The sequence below is a fragment of the Siniperca chuatsi genome, linkage group LG6 (assembly GCF_020085105.1).
Source record: "Siniperca chuatsi isolate FFG_IHB_CAS linkage group LG6, ASM2008510v1, whole genome shotgun sequence".
Taxonomy (NCBI): Eukaryota; Metazoa; Chordata; class Actinopteri; order Centrarchiformes; family Sinipercidae; genus Siniperca; species Siniperca chuatsi.
In genome coordinates, this window is record NC_058047.1 from 31,085,735 (window position 1) to 31,101,378 (window position 15,644).

Sequence of the window (15,644 nt, forward strand, 5' to 3'; positions counted from 1 at the left end):
CAACTGACAAATCCATTACCAGTGTTAAATGTTTTGCAGTTATTTTTTTATTTATGTGAAGAAGTTACTGCAATCATGATGGATGGATTATCAATCATTCTCCTTTATTTGAAAAACTCAACAAATAAATATCAGTATATACAGTACATGTGTGATTGAAAGTCTTTTGTGTTCCTCCTGCTATACTACACCCTTCTGGTCCTCGTGAGAGCGCTGGTGGAAGACGAAGGAGACAGCAGCGTCCCAGGAGGCTTTCAACACTTGGTCCCTCAGGCCCTTCTTGTCAAAGCAGTGGTTCCACTGGGAAAGGTCACTGGTACAGTCAGACTCATCTGCAGGAGGCCGAGCCTCCCGGCCATTCACACAGCGGCGACAGCGAAACCTAACACCACAAGGAGGAAGAGATGTTGATTCATTACATTACATATATTATGATCACACATTATTATATATGACAACATGAAAACCACTGGGGGCCGGATGTATAAACGATGGTTACGCACAAAAATCATGCATATTTAAAATAATGTTTGGAGAGAATGCACGCACCTAATGCAGACTTCACACCGGCATACATTTTTTTCTAAAGCAATTTTGCATTAAGATGTTTTCTTAATATATATATATAGATATATATATATATATATATATATATATATATATATATATAAAAATTTAATTAATTTTGGTTTTTTATTTACTCCAACTCTGAATTCATTCAGATGAAGGTATTATAATTCAAGTCAAATGAGTTTATCCCCCTGTGGAGAAAGGCAGACTACCTGTACAGTGGTGTGAAAAAGTGTTTGCCCCCTTCCTGATTTCTTATTTTTTTGCATGTTTGTCACACTTAAATGTTTCAGATCATCAAACAAATTTAAATATTAGTCACTATTTCACACAGGGCCATGTAGGTTTGGATTTTGTTTTCCCTTAATAATAACAACCTTCATTTAAAAACTGCATTTTGTGTTTACTTGTGTTATCTTTGACTAATATTTAAATTTGTTTGATGATCTGAAACATTAAGTGTGACAAACATGCAAAAAAATAAGAAATCAGGAAGGGGGCAAACTCTTTTTCACACCACTGTACATAACTCTGGACAAATAGTGAATTTCGTTTGTACTTAAGAGAAACTGTTTCAATACAAGAGCTATACATTAATCATTGATCATCCCTTCTGACATTTAATAAATGATGATTGAGATATCAAAAACATGTACAGTATGTTAGGTTAATTCTCCTGGAGTTGGTCCCCGGGCGCTGCACAGTGGCTGCCTACTGCTCCAAATACTTAGGATGGCTTAAATGCAGAGAATGGATTTCACTATGCATTGTACTGTATATGACTGTGTATGTGATAAACATGAAACTTGAACTTGACTTGATATCACTGCTGATGATGTTTTACAGATACATGTGATGAATTAATTGTATGGGTGCTATAAATAGCCACAGCCATGCACAATGGTTGTGCAACCCCGCCAAATTTAATTTAAAGATTTAACAAACAAAAAAAGAGACAAAAAGTCTGTACTGTATCAGAGATATTTAAGAGTTTATTCTGCTAATATGACACTGTGCATTAGCACTGAATGCCTGATTTTAAAATAATTACTTCCTGGAAATATATATCACTCAGGAAAACTAGGATTTAGTGGCATCTAGCAGTGAAATTGCAGTTTGCAACCATTTGAATACCGCTCGCCTCACCCTCCCCTTCCAAGCGTGTAGGGGAAACTATGGTGGAAAAAAGCAAACGGCCCTATCTAGAGCCAGTGATTGTTTGGCTGCTCTGGGCTACTGTAGAAACATGGAGGTGCAAAATGGCAGACTCGGTGGAAGGGGACCCGCTACCTTTGTAGATAAAAACGGCTTATTCTAAGGTAATGAAAACACAATTATTCTTATTTCCAGATTCATACACTAATAAAACTTATATGCATACTTATACATTATCACCATATTCTGCATATTCTGAGCCCCCTAAATCTTACAGACTGAGCCTTTAAATATTAAACATAGAACTGCACACAAGATGTGGATCTTTGTGTGAAGAGGAAAAAAAAAATCATAGCAGGACTTTTCGGGTCTCTGGATCAATTTTAATATATCTGAGAGGTTATTTGAAATTGTCTAACCATCATTATAAAGTCAATTCAATTCTCAGCAGTGAGCAGCATAAACAACTAGTGAGAGTAATTAGTTTTTTACTTGTCATGTGTGTCGCTGGTGGTCTCCTCGTTGAGAGTGAAGAGTTCTCGGAGTTCGCCCAAAGAGAAGTGACGCTCCACATCCTGCTCCTCATCCACTACACAGCTGCTCAGGGCTTTCTTATGGGCCTGCCTCTGCAGGATCTTCTCCTCGATCGTCCCCGTCTGACAGCACACAAACACACACTCAGTCAAATGTGGAAACTCTGCAGACCAGCTGTCTGCAGCTTTCAACAGCACCCTGCAGATTGGGGCTGACCCCTCCCACCCTGGGCACAAACTGCGTCAGACGCTCCCCTGTGGTCCATCAGCACCAAAACCTCACGCCACAAAAACAGTTTCTTTCCGTCTGCAGCTGGTCTCATCAACAAGGCCCGGGACCCTGACACTGACTCTCATGTAGTCCCGAACTTTGTTGAATAATTATATCAGTAGGAAGTAGGAAAAGTGCAATTTATCTATATGAAAATATTACTGCGTATTACTTAAAACGTAAAATAAGACATTAACAAGTGGTGATCTGTTTTATGTTATGTCTGCATCTTATGAGCTGTGTTGAACTGACAGAGAGCAGTCTGTAGATGTAGCAGGTCTTCTTCTGGCCGTCTCTCCACACGCGTGCCATCGCCTGCTCGTCATTGGCTGGGTTCCAATCAGGATCAAACATAACCAAGCGATTAGCACCAATCAGATTCAGGCCACATCCACCAGCCTTGCTGCTCAGCATGAAGATGAACTCTGGGTTCTGAGAAACAGATGAATTCAGATGCTGTTCAACTGCTTTTCAAAGCTCATAGTGTCGTTTAACAGTTTCCAACTCACAGATAGATTGTTGAATCTTTCCACAATCTTAGCCCGTTTCTTGATGGACATTGTGCCATCCAGTCGAACATAGAGGTATCTGTAAAAGACCAAAAGGAGGGTTGTTGCTCACTTTAACTGACAAATCATATAATACAGACAAATAAATGCTGGTTTCCCAAAAAGTACCTTCTAGATCTGCACAGCTTTTCAAAGAGGTCCAGCGTTTGAGTGTAGTTGGAGACGAGCACCACCTTATCACTAGTTGTAGTCCTTGTCATTGCCAGGATGTAGTCAAGAACCAGCATTTTCCCTGGAACAAAGGAAACGACTTCTTACCCATGAATCGAAAAATTAAAACACTTTATTCAGTTCATGTTAGAGTTATGCACCACAATTATTAAACCTGCAATTACTGACTTTTTTGTCCGCTTTAGGGCAGCGGAAACAAGCTGTGAACAACTTATAAGTTGTTATGGCGAACTTGCAAACACTTGCTCATTTACATATCCAGCAGGCACAGAGAAACATGAGCATTCATTTGGAGTCGTGTTTGGGTCCACCTGATGATTTTAAGTCCAATATTCACTCTCCTTTACGCTCTGCTTTGGTCTCCACCAACTCATGAGAAAAATATCTGGCTCTTTACCTGCTGAATGCTCCACTATGCTCATCAGCGAGTCGCTAACAGCTGATTGGTGATGGGCACAGTGGGTTTGTCAGAGCTTTTTCACAGAAAACAGCTGCCTGCGGCTGTTGCTGGAAACGAGACTGATGATAGTGCTGAGACTGAACCAAAGCTGTCAAGTTTGAGAGCTGAAAGACACTAAAAAGCTCCATAGACCTGAGGGGAACTGCAGAGTTGGTGATAATCCTGGATTTGTCACTATGAGCGACACCTTTGACATACAAATAGTCATGTGATCCATTGTCACTATAAGAATATTGATTATAGCCACTTTAACCATCTTAATTTTAAGCATATTCAGACACATTCTTCAAACGTTTAATTTGTTGATTTATTTTTTGTATTTTGGTGGGCACATTTATTAATTTTAAATCTCATCAAGAAATGACGGAATGACTCTGGGAAACGGTGGGCCAGGGATTTTCATCACTGGACACTAGTGTCATCTCACAGACAATACTACAGCAAAGCTTTCTTTCTGAGAGTACGACTATTGATATCTCATGTCTGTGTGTTAAAGTCAAACTGAAATCACATTTAGTCATCCCCTTTTGCCGTCAAAAATAATGTCAACGTGTGTTTGATTGACAGCAGCTGAAGGGGCGTGTCTGTGTTTGACTGACAGCAGCTGTCTGGCTAAGCTCTGGTACTGGCAGGAGAACGAGAGAAAGTAAACAAACTTGCACTGCTGACTGGCTGTTAGTCAGTGTGAACGTCTGCCTATGAGAGATCGCTGACATTACTGCTTTATGCAAATATGGTTAAAATGAAGCCATTTGATTGGCTGGAAACAACTACATAGATGGAGAACTAATGGTATTCAGATGGATTTATACAAACATAGGGGGTGCGATCATGAAACCAAAAAATATAAAATATAAATTTCTCTCTTTTGGTTTCTGATTTATTTTTTTTTTTACACAGGGCACGTGATTTACAGTGCAGACAGACAGAGCAGACAGGGGCGGCTACCAATCGGGAGATCTCCGGTTTGTTCCGCAGCTCCCCCCGGCCTGCATGTCGAAGTGTCCTTGGGCAAGATACTGAAGCCCAAACTGCTCCTGAAGGTTGTGCCAGCGGTGTGTATGTGTGAGTGAGCATTAGCTATCCGTTCCAATGAGCAGTTGGCACCTTGCATGGCAGCCTCTGCCATCGTGTATGAATGTGTGTGTGAATGGGTGAATGCTGACATGTAGTGTAAAGTACTGAAGACTAGAAAGGCGCTATATAAATGCAGTCCATTTACAACTTACCAGACATGCATGCTGTAGCAGAAAATAACATGCAATTTAATTTCTGTTGGACTTTAAGTACGGAGATGGAGTCAGGACATGGTTAGCCTAGCTTAGCATACAGGCTGGTAGCATGGGGAAACAGCTAGCCTGGCTCTGTCCAAAGTAAAAAAAATACACCTATCTGTATCTTGTTTAATCTGTACACAAACAGAAATGTAAAAACAGTCAATGAGTGGAGACTGATGGCTGCCTGGAAGGTAGAAAAAACAAACACTACAGCATGCCTTGGGTAATGGTTGGTAATAATAATGGGCTAAACAAATATTGCTAGGTCCTTAATGTTTTGTTGTTTATTTGAACCTTTGACAGGTTGTGAATGAGTCAAACAGACCTGTCCACGTGTAATGTCCCACCCAGAGATAGAACCACCCATCAAGAAAATAGTGTGAAAGCTCTCCAACTGACTATACATTAACCGATCACCTCTATTTAATGATGATGATGATGATGATGATACAAGCACTAACAATTTTCCAAGTCATCAATGAGGTGGCCACACATCTCCCCCCGTTAGACCGAGTCAATTCAAGCTTTGTTGTTGTAGAAAGTGAGTCAGCAGGAGCCATCATGCTGTATATCTGGATTACTTTGTTAACACCATCAGAGCTGTACTGAGCTGTATCGTACATGTTCTTACCAGAGAGCTGAGCCTCCACAGCTTTAGTGCAGTAGCCAGATGGAAAGAGGTCCAGCGCCCCCTCAAAGCCCTCCTCACCCTCCACACACTTCTCATAGATGAGAGCTGGGTCTGTGACACAGAACAGTGACTAGCATTTCTACCAAGCAGCAGATGATTCAAAATAAGCATATGGATACTTTAAATGGCTAATGCCATAAAACTAGTTAGACAACTTCAAAATTTTATTTCAAAAGTTTCTGAACTTTTTTTTTGTAAACAGTGTCACAGCTCTTGTCAATCAGATTCATTTGTCTTTCTAATATCGGAAAGACTGTCCTTAATTTTACATTTGAGCCTGTATTTGAGTAAACTTTACAACTGCTTCAATAAGTGAGAGGACAATCTTTCTGTTGATCACTATAATGTTCACAGATGCAATATTTTACAGTGTATATTTGGTTTAAAGGGATAGTTTGGGTTTTTTGAAGTGGGGCTGTATGAGGTACTTATCCATAGTCAGTGAATTACCTACAGTAGATAGCCACCTAAAAGGCCTCTAACCCTAACCCTTCCATAACACGCTGAAAGTCAAACAGCTGATCCTCGGCAGTGTTATACAGTTGTGCATATGTGTAGGAATACTATGGCTGAGAGAATGTAGTCCAAAGGAAATGGCTGTTGGACGGGAAGGTAAAGCACTGAAAATATTTGGAATATAGCGTACAATTGAACTGATGGTGAATTTTTTTCGGTGGGCCTTCTTTTAGGTGGCTAAAATACGTTTTGCTGCTGACCCTGTCCACAGCAGTACGTTGCTTAGCGTCCATGCCGGTACAACTCTTCTCTCTCCTCCAAACTGGGGGCGTGCCGACTGCTGTACTGACTATGGAAAAGTACCTCATCCAGCCCCACTTCAAAAAACCCAAACTATCCCTTTAAGCTCTTACGATTGCACAGTTTTTTGAGTGATGTGATGGAAGACAGGGAGGAGACACTTATTTTGCCCTCTTGTAATGTCTCAATGGGTTTGGCCTGCCTCAGGAAGCGCTTATAGAGCTCTGTCTGCAGAGGAGTCAGCCTGCAGGGAAACAGTCACAGCCACAGTCGTTATGTTTCTTCTGTTTAAATGAAATATCTTTCTTCAGATATGGTTCAATGTAAATTAAGGTCTTGTTTGCATGTTTGTCTTAAGACAGCATTATAAACTAATGCATTTGGGAATTTTGGCTTAATTTAGTAAACAAGTCTTTTAGTTGAAAAACTTGTTTCTACTCAAAGTAAGGGATTGAACAAACTAGACTTTTTATGTTGGTACTGAAACTCTGGTATATATATGAAGAATGTTTGTGGTAGCCCTAAAATCTATTTTCATGCCAACAATCAACAATTTTACAGAGACAAATATCTCTTCAATATCCCAGTTCTGCTTTTGCATCAAAACCTCTCACCAGAAACCAAGTGAATCAACATACCTGCAACACACAACCTGCTCAATTTTCACAGGAAGATATTTAGACAAGATATCAGATGTTCTCCTTATCAAGCACCTGTTGAGGCAGAACATGGTCAGTATTACAGAGGGATGCTAAACCTAAAAGTTAAATACAATTAAATCATTTTCACGCCCAGACAAAGTATGTTAACAAAATATGCGATTTGTTTGGAGAATGCATAGTGCACAAACTTTGTTTTCTGTATTAGCATTTATTATATATAAATATATAATAATTTCCTTTGACAAATGTTATTTACATAGCTTTGACTTATAGGAAGAGTTTACAAAAAATGTTTAAGAGGAAGGCAGAAACCAAAAATTTAAAAAATGAGAGGAGGAGATAAAACATTTAACAAATAAGACGGTGTAGTCCCTCATTCGTCCAGGAGTGTTCTATCGTAGAAAAGGTTTCAGTCGTAGTCATCTGGACACTGTTTTCAGAATCAAGACGTTTCGGCTCCCATCCGGAAGTCATTCTCAATTGTGAAAAAATTGGACGGGAACTGGAAATTTAAGCTACTCTGAGTTACATAAGCCCTGCCCTCAGGAGGGAATCTGCCTGAGTATCATACTCAGATATATGATACTCAGGCAGATTCCCTCCTTCGGATGGGAGCCGAAACGTCTTGATTCTGAAAACAGTGTCCAGATGACTACGACTGAAACCTTTTCTACCATTTAACAAATGTTTGTATGTATCAACCAATAATCTGTACCAGTCTGTGCAACAAAATCTCTGATGGTTGACAAATTTATACCATCTCACATTATATGTAGTCATATCGCCAAACCTTAGTCTAAACTAACTAAAATCTAAATCAGATGATGATTTGTCAGCCTTGATTAATGGCCTGTTATCAAAAAGAAAAAAGTGATGAGAACATAACTTTATTATAACATACCTGACAGTGTTATTTTAGATTTTTGCAATTTAAAAAAAAACAATTTTTTTCTTCTTTTATCTTACTCAGATTTTTAGCAGATGAGCATAAAACAAGGCAGAACCACTGAGAACAATATTACAAAAGGCTGATGTTTCAAAAACTGCTGTCAGCCACAATTTAGTTTAGTTAATAAATAAAATGATGTGATATTTAAACACAGATTTTAGACAACAACTTAAAGCAGCAGTGTGGAATCTTGAATGTCAAAAGTGATTATTTGTTTGAAGTACATGTTTGCTGTATATTTATTCATTTGTCATGCAGAAGAGTACAAGCGCAGCACTTGGGCTAATTCCTTCCTCATTGTGCAGCCTCAGTGACTAAGTAGTGTCAGGTGCAACAAACAAATCAAACACTGTCAAATAAAGCACAGAGAATGCATCTAAAGGAAAAGGTGTGGCAGTGCATAGTCTTAGGAATTTAGAAAAGCAACATCACATGTCAAAAGAAAAACAATATTAAAAAATAAGCAACAAATAAATCTATGAATAGAATAAAAAATATGAAAAATATATTAAAATAAAATGTGAAAAATAACAAATAACAGGAAAAAAAGAAAAGTCTAGACAGATTTTTAAAAATGCAGAACATGAAAGAACAAGCATGTGTGCTTTAAGCTCACCTGTTGACGATGCTGATGAGCTCCTTGAGTTTCTCCTCTCCAGTCTGTCTGTCTTTATTACTGGCATCTGCATCTCGACCCTTGAGGATGGGAAGCTCAAATCGCTTTTTAAACTCCTGGGCTGTACCTGCCATCAAGGTGAAAAAACACAAATAAAGGGGATCAAAAGAGGACAAACAGCAGAAAGAGCTCAAAAGTGTTTTAGCTGTTTTGTTTATGTGGAGACGCTTACCAAGGATCCCAGCATTAACAAAGTGGACCAAGCTGAAGTACTCCAGCAGGTCGTTCTGGATAGGAGTGCCTGAAATCAGCACTCTCCTCTGGGCACTCATGGCATTTAGGGCCTGGTATGTCTGGTTATCAGAGTTCTTCAGTCGATGGCCCTACAGCAACAGCACGCACAGCTATTAATATTACATCATCGCCTCAACAGTCCTTGACAGCTCTGAAGTGTAACGGATGAGATGTAATACCTCGTCACAGATAACAAGTCCAACCTTGCCCTTGTGCAGAACCTCAGCGTGCAGTCGGAATGTCTCATATGAAATGATCAGGATTGGGGTCGGTACTCTCAAACCATGCTGAGAGATGAAGTTCACTGGAAATGACAGAAAACAAACCAATTACTAAGCAGACAATTAATAAACTAATATTTTCAAAAGATACATCTTTACCTTGAGGGAAACTGATCTGAAAACATATCAACACTATTAAAACCAGATATTGTCCAAGTACCATGCACTTTGTTTGGGCGAGTAAATTGAGTGAACATGTTAAACAGATGCCTGTTTACACATCCAGCAGACACAGAGCAACATCATCATTCATTTAGAAAGACACAGCAGAGAAATAACAGTAAACAGGGGGAGAGAGCCAGGGAATGGCATGCAACAAAGGTTGAGGTTCACGGTCGGTGCCTTAACCCCAAGGCCACCAGCGGGCCCCCAATTGGTTAAATGGGAAAGATTTGATGCTCATATTTTGCAGCCTTACTGAAAAACCTTTGATTATTATAAAACAAACAGACAGAGGAAAACATGGAACTGAGAAAAGAATAAGAAATATATCTGCAGGCAGGATGTACTGGTAAATTCCAAACATATGGGGGGCCTTATGAAACTGTCCTGCGGCCTCATGTTATGTCACATAAAAATGATTCTAATGAGTTCACGCAGTGTGGTATACAGATTTGGGAAAAGGAGAGCACTGGTACTCAACCTGTACTCAGAATCAGCAGATACTCTGAGTTAGGGTATCGGGAGATAAATCCAGCAGAGTGCGCTGTCACTACAGTGGCAAACAGTGTAACATGGGAGAAACAGCTCTCAAGAACTCACGTCATGCCAGTGGTGATGTGCCGGTCGTGAATGAGAGGGCTCCTTTAAGTGAAAGATGGGAGCCGGTTCCCATCTGAGAGCCGACTCCCCGTGAAAAAAGAAATGAATGACACTTTTGAACAGAGCGCAAATATTCTGTGTTTCATATTAGGCCTATATCATACAAATGAAATTGAAATATACTGTATGTGTCTGTGTAGAGTTGTGTAATTATTTATTAACCATACTATTTCATTAGTAGGGTGTTATTTTTGTTATATAACTAGGATATTTATTCTTGACATATCCCACTTTTTAACTGTCAATATGACCGAATATTTCTATGTACTGCAGATGAAGAATCTTGCATATTTATTTCTTGTAACAAGTAAGAATGTAACTTAGGCAGCGACCAGTAGAAGTGGTACTAAACAAAGAGCCGGCTCTCAGAAAAGAATGGAACCATAAGATCTGACTCCCTTCAAAGAGCCGTAATTCCCATCACTACATGCCAGTAAAATACAGCTGGAGACAGGAAATGTAACATCCCACTAATGGGTGAAACTATAAACCAGCATAAAACTACCAACATAAACCACCATGTTCTAAACGGACACATTACAAACACTAAAAGTAACATTTAGATTTTGGAACATCAGGCAGCTAACTTAAACTGCCTTCAGCACCAAGCAGTGCATGCTGGGAAATGTGGGTCGTCACTATCGCTACAATACTCTCAGCAACGCGCGGCACATGTAGCAGAGAGCTGTGTGCACAGCTGAGCAGACGTAGTGGAGTCCACTAGTTTGTGGAATACATTGCTGGAAAGTTAATAAGGAATGAGCCATCGTGTTCCCTTTTTAATATAACTCCAATATAAGCCTGTCCCTGACAACCGTCACATCACTCATGCTTATCACAACTGTTTGCTGTGTTAGCGAGGCAGCTAGCCAGCTATAGTTTGCACCAGAGCATCTCTTCATCCTTCTGCAGCTCAGCAGACGACGGTGCGCTGGTGGTTTGAGTCTGTTGAGTGTCGCCTTCACGCTACGTTGTTACCTAGTTGGTGAGATGCACTGTCCCCATATTGGAGTCACAGAAGCCTGTTTTTTCACCAGATGCGTTCAACGTTTCCCCTGAACTTTAAAGCAGAGGCGCCGTTTGTCTCTTGACTCGGCAGCAAGAGACAAACGGCGTTAAGAGTTAATGTTTGTGACCGTTACGTTAACAGCGAAATATTGCTACAGATGACATGTTTTGATAAGCATGAACAAAGCATATCTGAGTTCAATCCATTGAAAGAATGGTTCCAAATCGGAACAAAGCTGTAGCATCAATCTCGTAGCTTGACAGAGTAGAGAATATGTGGTTTAGAGAGAGCAGTGGTGGAATGTAACTAAGTACATTTAGTACTGTACTTTAGTACAATTTAGAGGTACTTGTACTTTATTTGAGTATTTCCATGGCATTTTCTGCTACTTCAGCAATTGACTGATACTGAACATACAGTACTGATGTTTATTTAGCTATTTATTTCATTTTTATTTATTCTTTATTTTCTCAGTGTTCATTTCTAGAATTTATTGACAATGTATATGTTAAATTATTTAATGTTATATTTAACTTAAATATTCTTTAATAAAGTTATTTGTTTTAGAAAGCAGCCTTCTGAGTTCCTTTGCATAGTCATATCGGTGCACAATCCACACAGAAAAGGTCTATTTTCATTCCAGCTCAAAAATTCACTCTATCGGCCGCCATATCGGTAACCCCATATTGGTCGGGCTCTACGTATTACTATTATTATCACTATTATTATTACTATTTTATTAATATTAATATTATTACCACTACCATTACTATTATTTTAAATCTCAGTGTGGAATTTGCATTGTTCAACTGTATGTTCTCTTTCGTCCTGCTCTCTTTCTGGCCCCCGGTAAAGGTGTAAGCTGAAACATTGGGCTTTGATTCAACAAAATGCTGTCTGAATAAAGCAGAAGTCTATGAAAAGAGTGTGCAGTCCTCCCACTTTAAGCTGACCGCCTAACATTTACTCTAGTGCAACAATGAGCTTAACGTTTCCTCTTGACCGACACTTTGGTCCATGACAAGGTATAAAATGTCCAGATTTCCATGAAATCTGCTGTGGATATTCAGAATGAGACAGAAGGGAGAGGTAAACTACCTAGTTGTCTATCGATCCCATCCTTTGAACCCCCGTCGATGGCCACTGGTGTGACGCGTCCTCCCAGCCACTTTTCTACTTCATTGTACCAGTTGCGAACCAGACTTGAAGGTGAAACCACAATGGCCTTGTCTATCTCTGGCTTAGCGTCAGGGCTTTGGCGTAGCAGTGTCCACATGAGGGTGATACACTGCAAAGTCTTCCCCAGGCCCATCTCATCAGCCATGATGCAGCCGTACGATCCTGAGATGCGTCTGCCCGTCACGCACTCCCACAGGAACTTCACCCCCTCAAGAAATTAACGACATACATTTTTTATTTAAAAAAGACAGATGAAGACTGAGAAGTGACTGAAAGCTCCAGAAAAAGCTAGTTTGTTCTACAAACTTCTCAATCCAAGTTTCTAAAGAGAAATATTGGAAGAACGCTTCATTAAAATTGTTGAAAAAAAAAAACAAACTTGTTTACCTCTCTCTGATGGGGTCTGAGCACTTTTCCTAAAACTGGATCCACAACAACATGGACTGGTAGTTTTTCTCTGGACAGGACAAAGAACAGTCTTGTCAAACATTTCTTTTTATTACAAAAACTCCAAGCACTGTTATAGCAATGCCAGTAAAGGCTATGAAGTATTTTCTTAAGGCTACACAAGGCACGGTTTATGTCCCATCCATGATCAGCATTAATCATTTAAAGGGAATGTACCATTCATTTACACAACTTTTTCAAATTATACTGCAGTTTCTGTATACTCACATGCTGGAAATCTCCACACAGGAAGTCAGGACTCAAAATACAAACTGTCTCCCGACCTGACGATAGTGAGTGCTGTGGCTACAGAGAGCTAGACTTTCCGCTTAAGTACTAGTTTTCAATCATTTACCTGCTCCTATTTGGAGTGCCTAATGTACAAACTTGGCTCGTGCAGTTTTAACTAACAATCAAGCCTCTTCTCTGGAGATGAAGTAAAAATGATTTAATGGAGGAAGGGTCCCATGTGTTTTGAACCTACTTGTCAGCTTTGATCAGGTCATGAGCGTTCAGAGTTGGGGGCTCATAAAGTACCAAAGCATCTTCTGCGAAGGGATCATGAAGTGCTCTCCTTACTCCTGCACGCTTTAGACCAAGTGCCCTGATTCCCAGAGAGCCTGTGGGTAATTCATCAACAGAACAGTGGAAGTAATTCTTTATCTATTTTACTAGACATCAAAGAGAAGCCATGCTCACAAGAAAAATGTTACCTGTGTAATTCGGAATAGGAATTTTAAATGGCTTAGAGAGAATACTTCGAATAAATGCCTCCTGTAGAAAGAATTTTAAATAAATTAGCCTAGTCATGGCATCAAATTACAACAATAACTGTATTCACATACAAGATTTATGCAAAGATTAAATTCTATAGTACTCAACAACGCTTACATGTTTGGCACCGTCCATACACGCAGGCCAGTTGTTCAGCTGTGTCAGAGGCTTTCTGAAGGGAGAAATGTGGTTTTCTCTCATCTCATTATCACTTTTTCTTCTTTTCTCCTGAGAAAAAGCATTACACACTTTCCAATTCCAACAACACCAATGCTCTCCAACACTGATACATAGCTGTACCGTTTTTCCTATTTTCCAAACAAGTGGCATGGGGAAAGATATTATGAATTATGATATTATGAAGAATATAGTACCTTTCTCCAGCAAAACATCTTTCTGTTTGTGCCTTGTTCCATAAATGACATATCATACAAGTTAGACTATTATGTAAAAGTTTTCATGAAATTGTAGAATCTGGCATTATAAATGTACCACTTCTAAAAGTTACTCTTTTCTAGAAATAAACACTGCTAAGTGACTCAGATGATGCTGAACCAGAGAGTGGTCCAAAGACAAGGTCTGCATATGCCAATAAGCAAGAAAACCTCTAACTGCCAAATTTACTGACGGGTTGGCGTCCGTGTCTCTACATCTCCATACAGAGGAAAAAACAATAGAGTTGTTTTGCAGTCAGCTCTGAGTTTAACAGCTTCGTACGGAGCCCCCTAAAGGTCACGGCCAGAATGCTTTTGAGGACTACTTTGCATTCCCTCGCAATATGTTTTGTGTTACCTCGCAATACTTTTCTTCTTCCACTCCTTCAGAGCCATATGTCTGTTGTCATATGCTGCTCCTAGCACAATGCAACAGTATATCAGTTCATTGAATTTTACTTTGAAGTGGGCATTGAGTCTGCTGATACAGTACTACTGCTCAATAGGCAGGCATGGTTATGTAATTAGTGAAAGTGAAATTAAAGAAATTCTTAGATGAAGAGGTCTCTCCAGAGAAAGCAGTACGGTGATCTGCAGGATGCTGTCGGATTCATTCAGCAACAGTTACTGTCCTCTGTGCTGCGCTGCACTCCAGAGGTGGCATTACAGATGTGCAGTTGAGTCTACCTCATAAAGCTAATGTGCTGTCTTTGTATGAGTCAAAGAAAGCAACAAACAAGAAGGCGACTGAAATGCTGCAGACAGAGTCTGTGGTTCTGTCACAGAGAGCAGACAGCAGACATGCATCAGGAACGCAGGAAGCTGTTTGCGTTTTTACACAGGCTCCTCTGTTCTTTGCACAAAACAAATTAAAGTGACCTTTAATGCTGAAACAGGTTTTGGTAGAAGGCCTGTTGCTATGTGTGGAGCAATAATTGATGTCCCTTATGATGGACATGATGGACATCATAAGGTGAGGTGTCCATAAACGATGCTAAATGCATTAACTTGAGGATCTCCACACTTCCTTCCATTCCAAATAGACATACGGCTCAGAGGGAATGGAGGAAAAGTATTGCGAGGTGACCCAAACAACAATTCTCGCCGTGTGACCTTTAGGTGGCTCCGTAGCTTTGAAAGTTTAATAGTCTTGCTCACTTACTTACAGTTCTACATGTCCAGTCATCATCTTCACAGGAATCTCCTGCTTGCTTCCGTTTAGCAACCTGACTGGGAGCAAGACTCCTTCTCTGGGATTATGATTTCATACGAAGAGGATTAGCATTAGATAGTTTAAACTGGCAGACAACATCCGAATGTAGTCTGTAGCACCATGGTAATAAACAATAATAATTCAGCTTGCTTACCATTTTCCTTATTTCCTCGACGTGGCTGTTCTGTTGAGACTCCTCACCGCCCCGTGTTTCTAACGTTAGCGTGGAAAGCTAACTGAACCTGTTACCCAGAAACAGCTAGCGGCTCTGCCTGCTTCTTTTCCACAGCAAAGGCGCTCATGTTTGTGCTGCTGTTTTGCTGTTAACGTTAGGCTACTTTATTTTTATACTAACTGTAGGCCACTGACTTAACACATAAGTATTGCGAGCAAGAGTTAGTATAGTCAACTAAGGTGATGTTAGTCCCATGGAAGAATTAAAATAGCATTAGATTGACAAGCAATTGCAGTCTCCCTCGGTTTAGGTTAATTCCGGTTATTATTAAAGTTC

The 15,644-nt window shown here is 39.8% G+C and overlaps 1 protein-coding gene across 3 annotated transcripts; it reads right to left on the reverse strand.

The window, feature by feature from the left end:
• Positions 1–83: 83 nt before the first annotated feature.
• Positions 84–15,644, reverse strand: rad54l (RAD54 like). Of its 3 annotated transcripts, none has more exons than XM_044198571.1 (18): positions 15,288–15,644; positions 15,087–15,170; positions 13,604–13,658; positions 13,426–13,486; positions 13,197–13,332; positions 12,653–12,722; positions 12,185–12,473; positions 9,154–9,278; positions 8,913–9,063; positions 8,681–8,807; positions 7,092–7,166; positions 6,567–6,697; positions 5,638–5,748; positions 3,207–3,330; positions 3,039–3,117; positions 2,782–2,961; positions 2,218–2,381; positions 84–382 (listed from the first exon to the last, which is right to left on the reverse strand). In XM_044198571.1, the coding sequence occupies exons 2-18, from the start codon at positions 15,107–15,109 to the stop codon at positions 181–183; spliced, it is 2,103 nt and encodes a 700-aa protein (XP_044054506.1). In that variant the 5' UTR covers positions 15,110–15,170; positions 15,288–15,644; the 3' UTR covers positions 84–180. The 3 variants fall into 3 exon arrangements, with proteins under 3 accessions (XP_044054506.1, XP_044054504.1, XP_044054505.1); XM_044198569.1 differs by having other exon boundaries at positions 13,604–13,714; XM_044198570.1 differs by having other exon boundaries at positions 13,604–13,714; positions 15,083–15,170.